We start from the raw sequence: 17,131 nt of genomic DNA on the forward strand, positions 1-17,131 counted from the left end.
GCACCTCCTGTCTGCGAACCCTGGCCAAATCACCTGGATTCATACCCGCCGTACAAAACAACATCAAGCTCACCCTGTTCAATACCCGGTCCCTCAACAACAAATGCCTCATCCTGAACGACTACATCCTGGAAAATAAACTGGACTTTCTCTGTCTCACTGAGACCTGGCAACAACCACTGGACTACTACACGCTCAACCTCACCACACCCAATGGATATTCTTACATCAATAAACCACGCTCGGAGGGCCGAGGTGGTGGAATTGCCGTTATTCACCGACAAGACATCAAGACCAACCTCATCTCCATCTCATCTGCTCCATCATTTGAACACCTGGCTTTTAAACTCTCTGGTCACACACAGTCAGTCATGTGTTACATATTCATGTGAATGTATGTGAAGTACCATGCAGGTCTTTGCTTCCGTGTGTAGTATATTAAGTTGTTGTGTAGTTGTTGTGGTTGGAGGGTCAGGAGCCCTTCTGAAAGAGTGGCAGGAAACGGAAGTGGCCGGAAGCGGAAGTGACGGGAAAGGGGAGGAAAAAGACACGAGGGAAAGGAAGGCTTCTTCTTCCTCGCCCCGCGACGACGAGAAGGTGGAATCGACCTTACGCTGCGCGGAAAACGCGCCGTTGCGAAACGTCTGGCGAGAGGAGTTACCTGGGCGGTAAATACCTTTTGACACGTCCAGTCACCGTGAGTTCGTGCACGAAACCAAGCGTCCGGGACAGTTTGCCCCGTCTACAAAGACGCGTACGGGTCCGCACGTTGGGCCTCGCTCGCGTCGGAAGCCGCGCTGGGTTTTGCCCCGTCTACAAAGACGCGTACGGGTCCGCACGTTGGGCCTCGCTCGCGTCGGAAGCCGCGCTGGGTTTTTGCCCATCTACAAGGACGCGTAAGGGTCGCACTCGGGGCCTCGCGCACGTTGGACGCCGCGCTGGGTTTGCCCCGGGGCTTGGCAAGGAGGTGCGCTGCAGCCGCGGCCCCAGTACGAGACTGCACGTTGGGAGCACGTCCGCCCGGGGTTCGTCCAACCGCCCGTGTGTGGAGAGGAGAGACATTGACCACGGAGGGAGTCAGGAGGGGGGCTCACGTGAGGAATGTATAAGATTAAGATGGCCATCTTAGAGTTTGTGTAGATGAGTTCACATGGTTGTAATATTGATTGTGCCTGGTTGTGTATTGTTGACTGCTCGGGGAAAATCTCCGTGGTTGTGTCTTTGAAAGTGTTTGGTATCATTACCATTGGAAATATATACTTGCACATCAGTTGTCTCCGGGGTGAAATTCCTATAGATTGCGTGGCGAATGCGCCTATATAATACTATTTGCTGGCGAGGGTCCTCTCACGGTCCGGGGGTCACCGAGACCTGGTATGCACTGAGGGGACCACGTAACAGAATTGGGGGCTCGTCCAAATTACGATTTGCGGTTTCGCAATTGGGTCTACGTCCGGGATCTAAAAGTGTATAAAATAATAAAATAATAATATTTTTGGTAATTAAAATTTATTAATTAATTATTAATTGGTAATATTTTTTTTTGAGAAATTGGGGAAAGTCTTGGGGTGAAGGTTAACAGGTGTTAACGATAGGCACCATGGCGTTTGTGGCACAGAACTTTGGGGTAACCCCGAGTGAGGCACAGTTCCGAGCGTTGCTAAAGTCGGATCTCTTGAAATTGGCCAAACATTTTAACTTGGAGGTCCGAACTAATTTGAGGAAGGCAGAGTTGCAGGCCACGGTGATACAATCTATGGTGGGATTAGGAACATGGGACGAGTTAGCCTGGGAGTGGCTACCCGAAGAACCAGAAGACGTGGAGCTCCGGAAACTGGAGTTGCAATTACGGAGCCAGGAACGGATCAAAGAAGAAGAAAGGAAAGCAGAAAAGGAAAGAGCAGAAGAAGAAAGGAAAGCAGAAAAGGAAAGAGCAGAAGAAGAAAGGAAAGCAGAAAAGGAAAGAGCAGAAGAAGAAAGGAAAGCAGAAAAGGAAAGAGCAGAAGAAGAAAGGAAAGCAGAAAAGGAAAGAGCAGAAGAAGAAAGGAAAGCAGAAAAGGAAAGAGCAGAAGAAGAAAGGAAAGCAGAGGAGAGGAGAGAAGAGAAACAAGCAGAGGAAAGGAGAGTGGAAAGAGAACTCCAGGAAAGAAGAGAAAAGGAACAAGCAGAGGAAAGGAGAGCTGCAAGGGACCTCGAAGCAGAGGAGAGAAAAGCGGAAAGGGAATTAAAGGAACGTGACATGGAGCTTCAGCGGGAAATCAAGTTCAAGGAGCTGGAGTTAATGAGAGAACGGGGAGAGGCACCACCCTTGCTGACGGGGTCGACACCTAACCAGAAAACCTGGGATGTGGGCAGACATGTGAGGCTGGTTCCACCGTTCAGTGAAAAGGAAGTCGCGAAATTCTTCCCACACTTTGAGAAAGTGGCTCGACAATTAAACTGGCCGGAGGAGGCCTGGACCATACTCGTACAAAGTGTGCTGGTGGGGAAAGCTCAGGAAATTTATTCGGCGCTACCAATGGACCAATGTGCAGATTATGAGGTACTGAAGAAGCACATCCTCAAGGCCTATGAGTTGGTTCCGGAAGCTTACAGGCAAAAATTCAGGAATGCCAGGAAGAGGGAGAGTGAGACCCATGTGGAGTTTGCCAGAGTGAAAGAAAACATGTTTGATCGGTGGTGTGAGTCAAAAGGAGTCGGGAAAGACTTCGAGACATTGCGGGACTTGATCCTGGTGGAGGAATTCCAGCAGAGTGTCCACGAGGACATCAAAGTGTACCTGCAGGAAAAGAAGGTACCAAAGTTGTGGGACGCAGCCACCATGGCAGATGATTATGCCTTAACCCACCGAATAGGGGTCCACGAACCTAACTCCTCGCCTAGATCTCCGCAGGGGAGGTGGGGAACAGCAGGTGCGGAGAACGACCATACATGGCGGCGGCCTCGAGATGATTATGGGGACAACTATGATACCCCACCGGTTCGAAATCAGAGGGATGCGGGCCCAAGACAAACTTATAGTTCGGGGGGCCCGAGGCAGACCCCGAGTTTTTCCTCCGGGCCTACTTGCGCGTTTTGCAAAAAACCTGGACACTTGATGTCCAGTTGTTACCTCATGAAAAGGGACAACCCAGAGCGGAGTCCGACTATTACAACTCCGAATGCGATGGCTAGCGTAAGAAATCGCCATCAAGAGGGTTACCAACCATTTATTTCCGAGGGGTTTGTGTCACTGGATGGAGCCTCGACTAACCGGAGACCGGTTAGGATATTGAGAGACACAGGGGCCCATCAATCTTTAATGCTTGAAGGCATTTTGCCATGGTCCGAGGAGACGGCAACGGGGGATAGTGTTCATTTACAGGGGATCGGGGGCGGTGTTAGTGCTCCCCTTCAGGTCATCCAGTTGGAGTCCGATTTGGTGTCAGGACCGGTCACCGTCGGTTTACAAGCCACGTTTCCTGTAGAGGGTGTATCTGTGGTTCTCGGGAATGATTTGGCCGGGGGTCAAGTTTATGGTAACCTGAGGGTTGATAAAGAGCCCAGCAGGGAAAATAACACCACTCCAGCTCGGGATGGTGACAAAAGTGCCAAGTTATTTGTAGGGGGACTGAACTTCAAAACAGAGGAAGAAGTTCTGACCTCTGTCTTCAACAGATATGGGCCGCTGGTGGAAGTGCGGTTGGTAAGAGACTGGGAAACGCAACAGTCAAGAGGGTTCGGCTTTGTCACGTTTGCCAGCACAAAAGACGCCAGAGAGGCAGAGAAGAATTGGAATGGCAAGGATTTGGAGGGTCGGACCATAACAGTAGGGAAGGCATTTCGTAGGCGTCGAGAGGTCTACAGGAGAGGACAACTGGGCGGTAGTTTTGGTGGTGGCCGCAGTCAATATTATTATGGAGGCTCCCTGAGTTACGGCCGCTCCCGAAGGAAGAATGGGCAAAGTAGTGGCCGAGAAGAAGACCGGTATTCAGGGGACTACAGGGACCAGTGGTCCCACCCTAATTATTAGGGACGTTCTGAGAAGTTGAAGCACTGAAGGCGGCGGAGCCGCCGAGCCAAGATTCCTACACGAATTAACCGTGAACGCCGTTCCTAAAGGCGTCCATGTAGTGAACTTTCCTGCACGGACTAACCGTGAACTCCACGTTCCTCAAGGCGCCCATGTAGAGAACTTTCCTGCACGGACTAACCGTGAACTCCACGTTCCTCAAGGCGCCCATGTAGAGAACTTTCCTGCACGGACTAACCGTGAACTCCGCGTTCCTAAAGGCATCCATGTAGTGAATACTCGGCTTGGCCTCCCGGAAAAGTGCTATCGAGTGGCTTAACTGGCTTTATTTTTAAGTGATAACTGTGCCCGGGGGGAACTGATAATGTGGGGGGGTTGAGTGATCTGGTTTGTTTCTCCAAATTGGCCGGCAAAGAAAGTTTTCGCTGGGTTCAAACTTTCTTTCTTGAAGGGGGGGAGTGTTACATATTCATGTGAATGTATGTGAAGTACCATGCAGGTCTTTGCTTCCGTGTGTAGTATATTAAGTTGTTGTGTAGTTGTTGTGGTTGGAGGGTCAGGAGCCCTTCTGAAAGAGTGGCAGGAAACGGAAGTGGCCGGAAGCGGAAGTGACGGGAAAGGGGAGGAAAAAGACACGAGGGAAAGGAAGGCTTCTTCTTCCTCGCCCCGCGACGACGAGAAGGTGGAATCGACCTTACGCTGCGCGGAAAACGCGCCGTTGCGAAACGTCTGGCGAGAGGAGTTACCTGGGCGGTAAATACCTTTTGACACGTCCAGTCACCGTGAGTTCGTGCACGAAACCAAGCGTCCGGGACAGTTTGCCCCGTCTACAAAGACGCGTACGGGTCCGCACGTTGGGCCTCGCTCGCGTCGGAAGCCGCGCTGGGTTTTGCCCCGTCTACAAAGACGCGTACGGGTCCGCACGTTGGGCCTCGCTCGCGTCGGAAGCCGCGCTGGGTTTTTGCCCATCTACAAGGACGCGTAAGGGTCGCACTCGGGGCCTCGCGCACGTTGGACGCCGCGCTGGGTTTGCCCCGGGGCTTGGCAAGGAGGTGCGCTGCAGCCGCGGCCCCAGTACGAGACTGCACGTTGGGAGCACGTCCGCCCGGGGTTCGTCCAACCGCCCGTGTGCGGAGAGGAGAGACATTGACCACGGAGGGAGTCAGGAGGGGGGCTCACGTGAGGAATGTATAAGATTAAGATGGCCATCTTAGAGTTTGTGTAGATGAGTTCACATGGTTGTAATATTGATTGTGCCTGGTTGTGTATTGTTGACTGCTCGGGGAAAATCTCCGTGGTTGTGTCTTTGAAAGTGTTTGGTATCATTACCATTGGAAATATATACTTGCACATCAGTTGTCTCCGGGGTGAAATTCCTATAGATTGCGTGGCGAATGCGCCTATATAATACTATTTGCTGGCGAGGGTCCTCTCACGGTCCGGGGGTCACCGAGACCTGGTATGCACTGAGGGGACCACGTAACACATGGCTGTTGTCTACCGCCCTCCCAAACCACACCCATCATTCCTGTCTGACTTCTCCTACTTTCTGACCCAGCTATGTTCCCTCTCCCCCTCAATCCTCCTCCTTGGTGATTTCAATATCCACATGGACTCCACTGACTCCACGCTAACCACTGACTTCACTGATTTACTCACCTGCTTTAACCTCACTCAACATGTCAACTTTCCTACCCATAACCGTGGTCACATTTTGGACCTTGTCTGCTCTACTGGACTAATTTTGCACCATCTCTCTGGCTCCGACCTCACTCTCTCTGACCACCTAGCCATCACTCTGACCATCAACATCCCCACCCCAGCACCAAGGCATTATCGCACTATCAACTTCCGTAAGCTAAACGCTTTTTCACCTGCCTCATTCTCATCGACCCTCTCTGAAAAAATGTCCACTTCTCCCTTCGTTGACCTCCACACCCCTTCTGACCTCACTGACTACTACAACCACACTCTCTTCCTGCCTTGACCAAATTGCGCCTATAAAAACCAAAACAGTTTCTTTCACCCATTCTGCTCCCTGGTTTACCCCTGAGCTCCGCCTAATGAAAACTCGTGCTCGCCAACTTGAAAGACTCCGCAATAAAACAGGTCTCACAGTTCACTCCCAGGCCTACAAGGACCACATACAACACTATAAAGATGCCCTCTCCCGCGCCCGCTCCGCCTACTACTCTCAAATTATCCACTCTGGCTCCGGAAACCCAAAAGCACTCTTCTCTACAATAAACAAACTCCTCAGCCCCCTGAACACCACCACCCAGTCATTCACAATAGACAACTGCATCTCCTTCCTTTCATTCTTCCAACGCAAAATTGAAAACATCTACAACAGCTTGACCACCGCCGCACCCGCTCCCCCTCAAACCACCTGCCCCCCCTTATCCTGCCATCCCCTGTCTCAATTCTCCCCAGTCTCCCCTACTGACCTCTCTGAACTCCTCATCGGAATGAAAACTGCCACCTGCACTCTTGACCCCATCCCCTCCAGCTTTGTCAAGGCCTCCCTTCCTGCTCTTTCTCCACTTATCATTGCAACAATAAACTCCTCCCTGTCTACAGGCATCGTCCCACCATCCCTCAAAATTGCTGCTGTTACCCCCATTCTGAAAAAACCTGGACTAAACCCTGACACCCTAAATAACTTCAGACCCATCTCCAACCTACCCTTTCTGTCAAAGGTTTTGGAACGCGCTGTAGCCACTCAACTCAAGCATCACCTCTCTGCCAATAACCTGTATGAAACATTCCAATCCGGATTCCGGTCCAACCACAGTACTGAAACTGCTCTCCTCAAAATCACCAACGACCTTCTCCTCTCCTCTGATGCTGGCAACCTCAACATTCTCATCCTCCTCGACCTCAGCGCTGCCTTTGACACCATCGATCACACCATCCTCCTCACCCGACTTGAAACCACCTTTAACATTACCGGCACTGCCCTCTCTTGGATTAAATCATACCTCTCTGACAGACGTCAGTTCATCTCCATCAATAACTGCAAATCCCCCACTGCTCCCCTCCCCCAAGGTGTCCCCCAAGGTTCAGTTCTTGGCCCCCTCCTCTTTATCCTTTACCTGTCCCCCCTCGGTCACTTAATCCGCCGTCATGGTCTCCAATTCCACTGCTTCGCCGATGACATCCAGCTTTTCATCTCCACCAAGTCCATCTCCACCGCCACCCACTCTATCCTGACAAACTGCATCACTGAAATAAAATCCTGGCTTCAAATCAACTTCCTCAAACTTAACTGTGATAAATCTGAAATAATCATCATTGGCCCAAAAACGCTCACCAAGTCCACCCATAACTTTGCCCTCAACATCGACGGTTTCCCAGTGTCCACCTCCCCTCACATCCGGAATCTTGGCATCATCTTTGACCAAACCCTCTCCTTCGACAAATACACTAAACAGATCACAAAGACAGCCTTCTTCCACCTGAAAAACATCGCCCGTCTCCGTCCATCCCTCTCCTCTGTGGCTGCAGAAACCCTCATCCACGCCTTCATCACTTCCCGTCTGGACTACTGCAATAGCCTCCTTTATGGTTCACCCTCAACAATCACCAATAAACTCCAATACATTCAGAACTCCGCTGCCCGTCTACTCACCCATTCCCGGACCCGTGACCACATCACCCCCGTCCTTTACAAGCTTCACTGGCTCCCCATCTCCCAGAGAATCCAGTACAAAATCCTCCTCTTGACCTACAAAGCCCTCCATAACCTGGCCCCATCCTACCTGGCTGACCTCCTCTCCAGACACACTCCCACCCGCAACCTCCGCTCTGCTGGTACCAACCTCCTGACCCCCCCCATCCGGACCAAATTTAGATCCTGGGGGGACAGGGCCTTCTCCATCGCTGCTCCCACCCTCTGGAACTCGCTACCTCACACCATCAGAGACTCCTCCTCACTCACCACATTCAAAACATCACTCAAGACCCACCTGTTCAACACTGCATTCAACATTTAACCCACAGCATCTAACCCCTGACTATCTCCTCTCCTTCTCCCTCCTTTGTGCTTTGAATATTTCCCTATTGATTCTTCTTTTTTTGCAATTGTCTTTATGTTTTGCTATGCGTTATGTTTTGCACTCTGTCAAAGCGTCTTTGGGCTTCCTGAAAAGCGCTATATAAAATAAATGCATTATTATTATTATTATTATTCAAACCCAAACCAATTGGCTTAAATGCGAGTCTGCACACCTCTAGGCCACCTTGCCGACCCTTGACAATGTCAAATAATAAAGGCACTTGCATGTATGTGGCATGAGAATATGCACCTTCAACATCATTCTGATTGTAGTATGAAAATCTAGAAGAAGCTCATGCTTTGCAGTTCAATCTCGAAGACGGACTGTTTTATATGGTGTATTTCGTCACAATACATCACTATGATACGATTCCTGCATGTCAAAATGCTACAGCGATATGTCTTCCAAGAAATATAATTAACCGGACGTCTGTCTGTATGTTCGCGTTTTTTTGCAAAGACTGCTGGGCCGACAACCACCAAATTTGGCACACAGACCCAGTCCGAGCCGGAGATTGCCCTCAGTAAATTTTCATCTACCACCTCAGCCTTTAAAGACTCGAAGACCCATAAGACCCTTTTTCTACATGCTCTTTACATGCTTGAGAGATCAGATAACATGCTTGAGAGAATACTTTTGACATGCTTGGGAGATTAGACCCCTTAAGACCTTGAAGACCTCAAAGGCCCATTACACCCTTAAGACCCATTAAAACCCAAATACTGCAAAGACTATTTGGAACCCAATGATCCACAAGACCCTGAAGACACCCAAGACTCTTTAAGACCTCAAATACCTTTAAGACCAAAAGAACCAGTCACTCGAAGACCCTGACAATCCTTAGGATCCCGAAGATCCTAAAGATCCCGAATACTCTAAGATCCCGAATACTCTTGAAGAGCCCAAATACCCCAAAGACCCTGAAGACTTTTGAAGACCCTCAAAGACCCCGAAGACCTTTAATACCGCAAAGACCCTTTAAGACCTCGAAGACCCTGAATACCTTGAAAACCCTTTAAGACCTCGAAGACCCTTGAGGCCCCAAAGACCTGGAAGAGCCTTAAGACCCCTTTGCCCACCGGCATCACCTCACCTTTGTTACGGATTCGTCACTTCCGTTGTTGTGGTTTTCACCCACTTGACATATTTCTGATATTATGTACTATTATTATCTTCAAAAGGTTTAGTATTCATCAACAGTTATCAAAAGTTAAAAAGGTTAACTTTAAATGATACAGGAAATGGAACCGGAAGAGGACGAGGAGAAGAGGGGGCGGAGCGAGAGAGTCGGAGATGAAGCTGGTTGCTTTGCGGTCTGCAAGGAACGTTGTCGAGCAAGAGTCACGTACTTTGGGTTTCCTGGGAAAAAGGAATTCCTGCGATAAAGTTGTTATCACTGTGACTGATCATCCTGCGTGTCAGGTTTGGCGTTAGATTCCGAAGATTCATCGCTGAGTCGTGACGACTCGAGAACGATCCGTCGGCCATTTTGACTCGTGCGCTTCGCACGTCGAGCAAACTTTCCTTGCTTCGTCAACTGTTTCCACCGCTTTCAGACGTATCTGTGGTGTGTGTGTGCACCGAGGCTTTTGACGATTACTTTGCGGCTCGCCGACCGTGAACAGTGAAAGTTCATACCTGGAGGATGCCTTTGGATTTCCCAGTCGCCGTGAGTGCGCCTTTGTGCCACTTTAACCATGTGACCCTTTTTTCTCCGCTTTGGGCTGCGTGCGCCTTGGTGCCGTTTTGGGCGGCGTGTCTGTGCCTGTCCTCGGAACGAGATTCTGGTTTCGATTCGACATCGTTCTGTTGATCACTGGAGGTGACCAACTCTGAGCTCGAAGACGGGAATATAGAGACATTGGGGTAGGTTATTTTCCACTCACTTGGTGCACAGTGAGTTACCTTATGCATGTTAGCTGATGGTACCATCATAGGAGATATTGATTGTACTCTTGATTCCTATTATTGTTGTACTGTTATTTTTGTGTGATTTTTAATACAATATTTGTTTGTATTATTGGTGTTTGTATTATTTGCAATTGGTGTGGTTTCACCATTGATTTTTGACACAGGATAACATATTTTTCTGCCGTGGCTCCTCTCCGGGTTCGGAGGTATACCGAGCCCAGAAGGTTGGGGAGGAACACGTAACACCTTCCCATTTTATACAGGGTGATATTTTATTTATTGGAGAAGCCTAAATAATTCCCATACACTAAAAACTATATATGATAGGCACCTAATATTCTGCGTAAATGTAGCCTTATGTTAGATAAAGACGTAACATGATCCTGAGAGTTATCAGGTATCACGTGATTTATCATCTGACCCGGCAGCAACATTTCACGGTTTTCACTCAGAATGGAGAGAATGGAAGCAAGCTCAAAGAAATGGAAGCATGGAAGAATGGAAGCCAGCCCTGGTGGCTCTCTTGCTCCCATTTTCAGGTTTCCCCCCACCCCATCACTTCTCCTGCCTCGCCTCAACCCGCCTGCCCCCTCCCTCAATCCACCCCCGAGATCGACTGCCCCCCCGACCAGCAGCTCTCCTGCCTCCACCGCCAGATTTCCTGTTCCCTGCCTTGCCGACTCTCTTGCCTTGCCCCCGAATCCTGGGGGTTTTCCTGCCACTTTTCAGTTTTCCCCTGCCCCCACACCCTCTGTTTTCGTCCACCTTCCCCTCCCCCACCCCACCCCCCCCCCCCCAGGACCGCCAGCCCCTTCTCAGTCATCCTCGAAGCTCTCGAGCAGCTACCCTGCCTCCCACCCCGCTCTGGCAGTTCTCCTGCCGCATTCTCAGTTTTTCCCCTGTGCGCATCTCCTCTGCCAGCTCTCCTCCCCCACCACCCCCCCCCCCCCCACTTCTCAGTTCGCCCTACCTGAGCAACACTGGGCAACCCTAATAATAATAAGTATGTACTAAAGCAGCGACGTTGTTTTCTTCACTCCATGTCAACAGGAGCCATTCAGTTCACTTCACTCTGGCAAAACCAGCAGCTTTTATGTTTCCAGTAGTGACTGTCAGCATATAGACCAATGTTTTTGTTTCGCACTCCAGTAAGATGTTTTCTGTCGATAAGGAAGAGCTTTAACTTTGGCACTGTAATAAAATCAGATCTCTCTCTGTGCTCAAGATTGCTGATCGAATCAAGCATTCATGCACATTTGCAAACAGTCAATCCATCACTTTTTTCATCATTTTTATCCTCTCACTTATTTGCACGTTACATATATGCATATACATACAAATACATACAAACATACATACTGATAACTTGCCCGTTTATATTTTGCCATGACCTATCCCAATGAATTTCTAAACTCCTTGGAACCCTCTCATGCAAGTTCATACAACTCGTACAAAAGATGGAATGCCTCGTGATGCCACTTAGGAATATGGATGGCACCAAAGCAATGCAATGGCAAAAGATTGGTGGTAAAGCAATGGATGCCACATGTTATAGAAGCAGTCATTTTGATTGCTCAGTTCAGTGGAGAAGATTTTTTTCAATCCTCTCATCCCGCTGCACCAAAGTGACTGCCCGGTTGATTTCAAACGGCAACAATTTCCTTTTCCATTATGCTTCACCATGTCAAACAACAATGCCCAGAGACAGAGCTTCAAGGTTGCTAGCATTTTTTTGAATACGCACTGCATTACCAATGGATAATTGAATAATGGATGCTCAAGCATGGATTCTGCTCAACACCTCCCAAAATGGGAACTCCCAAAATTCACTCACAACTCACCTCCACTCATTTTTTCTGTGCTCTACCTGGCTCCTCAACAATCTTTGACACTGTATAAGCAAAAACCCTACACAACTGTGCCAAAGGTGGAAAACTGGCCATTGCTGTCTCCACAGAATCTTTGCAACAACACAGGGATCTGATGGGTAAGTGGAACTCAGCGGCCTGCTGGACCAACTCAGGCACGCATAGGAGAAACCTGCATCAAGACAATACAATTCAGAACCCTATTAAGCACTGGAGGGGTCTGCTGAACTCGGAGAACAATTGCCCTACTGGGACCTGAACGTGGGTACTGTCCCTGACCAGCTGTAGCAAGATGTCAGCAACCATTTCACCCAACACTGCAAATACATAGTTTTTGTCAGTTTGTCAGGAGGAGTTTTTGTCAAACCTCGACTCTGATTCTGCAACTGGACCAGACGGCATCAGCCCACGGGTCCTAAAATCCTGCTCTGCCGCTCTATCTCACCCTCTCTCTGTTCTTTTCACCCTATCTTTTGCTCAAGGTCATCTGCCAGCATCCTGGAAATCAGCTAACATTACCGCTTTACACAAAAAAGGTGCAAAAACAGATCCTTGCAACTACAGACCAATCAGCCTGCTCCCAATTATCAGCAAAGTCATGGAATCCATCATTGCTTCAGATATGAAATCTTTCCTCTTCTCCAATGGCTTGATCTCTGATCATCAATTTGGTTTCAGCCCAGGTCACTCTACTCTGGACATGCTGCTTCTGCTGTCTCAACAATGGATGGAGGTCCTCAATGCGAAACAGGAAATCAGAGCTGTCTCCCTTGACATATCACGTGCCTTCGATACGGTCTGGCACCCAGCTCTGCTCACCAAACTCTCCTCCTATGGTATCCATGGAAATCTCCATGCATGGCTTGCGGACTTCCTCTCTGGTCGTAGTCAACGTGTGGCCCTGAATGGATTTCTCTCATCTCCCCTTCCTGTTCAGGCTGGAGTTCCCCAAGGCAGTGTGCTGGGCCCTGTGCTTTTTCTGGTCTTTATCAATGATCTCTCCGACTCTCTGGAAAATCCTCTCTATCTCTTTGCTGATGACTCCACTCTCTGCCGCTCCATTCCTCTTCCCTCAGATCGGCAGGCTGCAGCCTCCTCACTCTCTGAAGATCTGGACAAAATCACAGACTGGTAAAACAAGTGGAACATGTCTTTCAATCCTGACAAATCTCACTCTCTTACTATGTCTCTCCGAAAAGATTGACTGGACAACCCTCCCATCTACTTTCTCAACAATCCTCTCCAAGAAGTTCTGTCGCTCAAGCTTTTGGGTCTCACTATCTGCCATGATCTTTCTTGGGAAAACCACATTTCCAAGCTGGCCTCCAAAGCCAGACTGGGCATCCTCCGTCGAGCGAAGTCCTTCCTCGGCACACCTGAGCTCCTCACCACATACAAGGCTTTCATCCGCAGCTCAATGGAATACTGTTCTCCCCTATGGGCTGGTGCTCCTGCCTCACACCTGGCTCGGCTTCACGCTGTTTAATCCAAAGCTTTCAAAATCATTGGAATCTCCCGCGATGAAGCTATCTCTGAGGGCCCTTCACTCACTCACCGCAGGCAGGTAGGTGGTCTTTCTGTCTTCTACCGACTCCTCTCCGGCCTTGCTCCCCCAGCTCTCTCTGTGCTCTGTCCCCCAAATATTCCTACAGGTCGCACAAGATCTGCCAGCAACCCTCTGATGGTTAAACTGCCGAAATCTCGGCTCTCTGCTCACCTTCACTCTTTCATTCCTCTTTTCTCCCGCCTCTGGAACAAACTCCCACACTCCCTTCAATCCCACTCCTCCCTCCAGGTCTTTAAAACAGCTGTTCACCACCCTTCTCTTATCTTCCCCCATCCAAAACCTTGATCTTTTCTACCCCCACTAATTCACCCCAGATCCACCTTGTTTGAAATTCCAACTTCTTTCCTGGAAGTCCTGGCAGTGTCCATATGTTTATACCTCTCCCACCCCCCCCCCCTTCACATGCCTCCCCCCCAAAGCCCTCTCCCTCCCACAGATCTCTCGATGTCTCCATGTCTCTCGGTCCCTGCTCTCAAATGTTGTGTTTGTGTCCTTCCCCCTCTCTCCCCATCTTGTCTACCGCACCCGATGTTATTTGTTTTATGTGTCTGTTTGTCTTTCTGTGTGATTAATGTTCGCTCTTTCACGAGCCTCGATCTTGTATACAAAAAAAAAAAAAAAACCAAAAAAAAAAAACCACCTACAAGACCTCAACAGGTCCCCAACAGGTTAAGACCTTCACCCCCCTCCCCCCCTCCCCTTCCCACGCCTCCTGCCCCCAAGCCCTCTCCCTCCCACACTTCTCCCTGCTCTCAAAAGTTGTGGTTGTGTGCTTCGCCTTCTCTCCCCATCTTGTCTTCCGCTCCCTCTTTTTGTATATTTTGTTTGTCTGGTCGATTTGTTTGTGAAATAAATGTTAGCTCTTTCACGAGCCTCGATTCAGTATACAAAGGTATCCCACGATGCCGAACTAACTACCTTACAATTCTTCATTCTTGCAAATGCACTCCCGACCTTCTCCTTCCGGATGGTTGTTGTTATCCCTTGTTTGCAGCATGTCCAACTCTTCTGAATTATTGGGTTCTCCTCATTTAGCAGTTTCTCAAAGTATGTTTTCCATCTCTTCTTTATATCCACATCATCATTTCTAACCAAAGTTCATTTTCAGTATTTCGGCTCTTCTTTTTTTCCCCCCATTGGTGTCAAAACATGGCTTCTTCAGTCAAATGTCCCTCATGCTTTCTCATTATATGTCCGACCCATCGTCATCTTCATTATTTGGCCTGTGCCACAATGTCTTTTTCCAGTTCTCCTCATGTCCTCATTTTAAATCATATTTGGCTGGAAAATCTTTGGAATCCCTCTCAAACATCAATGGTGGCAGAGGTGGACCAAGGAATTTCAAGACGGTGGGGGGTGCATGAAGCTATAGTGCTGGGGGGGGGGGGGGAAGGGTGAAGGGGGTCTGGGGTCTGGGGTCCGCCCCCCCCTCCCCCCCCAGGAATTAAAAAAAAATTGATCGGCAGAAACGGCATTTCGTGCGTTCTTGGAAGTTTCTGCAGTACCTTGCGTTCTTCCCTGGTCCAACAGTTCAGCAGATTCGCGATGACCAATGGTCAGATGGAGGAACTGGGGAAACGACTTACCCAGCTGTTCCTTCTGCTATAAATTAATGAATTTTGTCGGTGTGTGTGCGTGTTTGTGTGTGTGTGTGTGTGTGGGTGTGACCCACTCCCCCGTGTGTGTATGTGTGTGCGTGTGTGTGACCCACTCGTGTGTGTGTGTGTGTGTGTGTGTGTGTGTGTCTGTGTGCGGCATGTTTTTTGTGTAGTTCTACTGGAGCTTTCTGATATGGAATTTCTGATTTGTGTAGTTCTTGCAAATGATTGTGATGATCTCCTGAGTTAATGAGGCTAATTAACTCCTAATAATCCAGAAGAATTCCCATGTTTCTAAACGCACGCCATGTTAAGGTGTATAGAGCAGTTTAATAGGTGCTGGTCAAAGCTCGGCACAGCCATGCGCCGAGGTTGTGAAGCTCAAGGCAAAGGGTTCTCCCCACAAAAGAGATCAGATGGGACAGCGGAATGTGAATTATTTTATTAATCGTAAATTATGCTATTTTGGAATAGACGGCGCTTGCGTTTCTGAATGAAAATGTCACACACATCATGTGGGGATAGGGTGACGTCATGGTGTATGTTCATGAGGGCCAGAGATGCCATCCGACTTTCTCCCGTAGAATATCTCAGGTCGGTCTTCAGACGACGCAGGCAGGAAAATGAGCGTTTGGCCTCACAGGAGCCGACAGGGAGAGTGCATCCAATATGGAGTAGGACTTTGATGGATGGAAATTCGTCTCCATCTGCTGCGCAGAAACAATCCATGAATGTGCTTGGAAGCGTGTTTCGCGATGACTCGCGAAAGGGGAGGATGGACAGGGGAAGGGGAAGGGGGGGGGGGAAGGGGAGGATGAAAGGGGGAGGGGAGGACGGAGGGGGGCGGGGATGGAACATCACGTGATCGCTCTGAGCGAATCAGCGCGCTGCTCTGCCACCTGCTCAGATGAGCTGCGGGACTAAGCTCATTTATCAGTCCTGCGGGATGTTCCATGTCGTTTTTCCAACGCAACAGCTTCTGATGTAGGGCTGGAATATCCCAGGTATCGGCGATTATTGCAGATGGCATCAGCAGAAACAGATCACTACCTTCCCGATTTTCAGAACAGAATCAGGTGTCCATTTAACCCTGGTGTTGGGCTAGCGGCTAGGGTGCCGGCTTAGGATCCTAGGATCCTGGGTTCGAATCCCAGTCGATCGCTGAATTAACGCCAGGGGGGTTGACTCAGCCTGTCATCTTTCCGAGGTCGGCTAATTGAGTACCAGTTCACTGGTAATTCCCTGGTTGTCGTTAAAGGCGGCAAAAAGGGTTGGCGTCAGGAAGGGCATCCGGCCGTAAAACATTGCTTCAAAAAGGGGACCAAAAAACAACAACAACCACGGTTCCCGAAAAAGGCCAATCCCCGCTTTGCGGGGAAAAATGGCCTCTAAAGGTGGTTATGTTTTTTAATCAGGTGTCCATTTCCTGGCTGAGGGGGTCGAGAAATGGAATGGACACGTTTCTGAGGTCGAAGAGCAAGGGAGTATTGGCGGCAGTGTTTGGACGATGGATTTGTCGTTTTACAACTCTCGGCATTGTGACATCACCTCCTACAGATTCTATCATGGCCTTAGCGTGATCGAACCACAGAGAGAATTCAGTTTCAGCATTTGACCGAGGTTGAGTGAGTGCGTTCTTCTTGTCGTCAATCATAGAGTATGCCTCCTGCACATCCATGCCTTTGCGTTGCAAAGGTGGGGGGGGGGAGGGGAGGGCGGGGGAGGGTGCGCACCCCCTGCACCCCCTCCGCCGCATCCGCCACTGGGTGGAACACCGTCAGATGTGTTACATTTCCTTGCTCATTTGACATGTTTCTGCACCGTATAATAACACTGATTTGACATTGGAAATGCACAGTTTCATCTCAGTTTTTCAGTGAAAGTCGTCTGACTCGCCAAACAATTGAGAGAGAATGAAACATTGCTTGAGCTTTTGCAATTCTGTTGCAAAACAAAACATCACAGATCACTATATTTACATCAGTAACTGCCAATAACTCCAATACAACAAAACCAAAATACAACAAAAGCTTGTGTTTATTGTTGAATTCAACAATTACCTTTGTCTTTCATTATTGGCACTTTCATTAATTCTTCCACAATACTTGACTTGCAAC

General features: G+C 49.1%; 3 protein-coding genes across 12 annotated transcripts in view; 1 reads left to right on the forward strand and 2 right to left on the reverse strand.

Moving 5' to 3' along the window:
* LOC137431272 (uncharacterized) overlaps positions 1 to 17,125 on the reverse strand; it is a 109,144-nt gene extending 92,019 nt beyond the window's left edge. For all 3 annotated transcript variants that reach the window (XM_078781788.1, XM_078781787.1, XM_078781786.1), the window contains exon 1: positions 17,075 to 17,125. In XM_078781788.1, the coding sequence (XP_078637914.1) occupies positions 17,075 to 17,102 (28 nt within the window). In that variant the 5' untranslated portion in view covers positions 17,103 to 17,125. The remainder of the gene's footprint in view (positions 1 to 17,074) is intronic.
* LOC144888143 (uncharacterized) overlaps positions 1 to 17,131 on the reverse strand; it is a 1,118,715-nt gene that overhangs the window by 748,596 nt on the left and 352,988 nt on the right. The window lies entirely within an intron of this gene.
* LOC144892862 (uncharacterized) overlaps positions 1 to 17,131 on the forward strand; it is a 473,149-nt gene that overhangs the window by 395,427 nt on the left and 60,591 nt on the right. The window lies entirely within an intron of this gene.

Source organism: Myxine glutinosa, chromosome 7 (genome assembly GCF_964187855.1).
Source record: "Myxine glutinosa chromosome 7, kmMyxGlut1.1, whole genome shotgun sequence".
Taxonomy (NCBI): Eukaryota; Metazoa; Chordata; class Myxini; order Myxiniformes; family Myxinidae; genus Myxine; species Myxine glutinosa.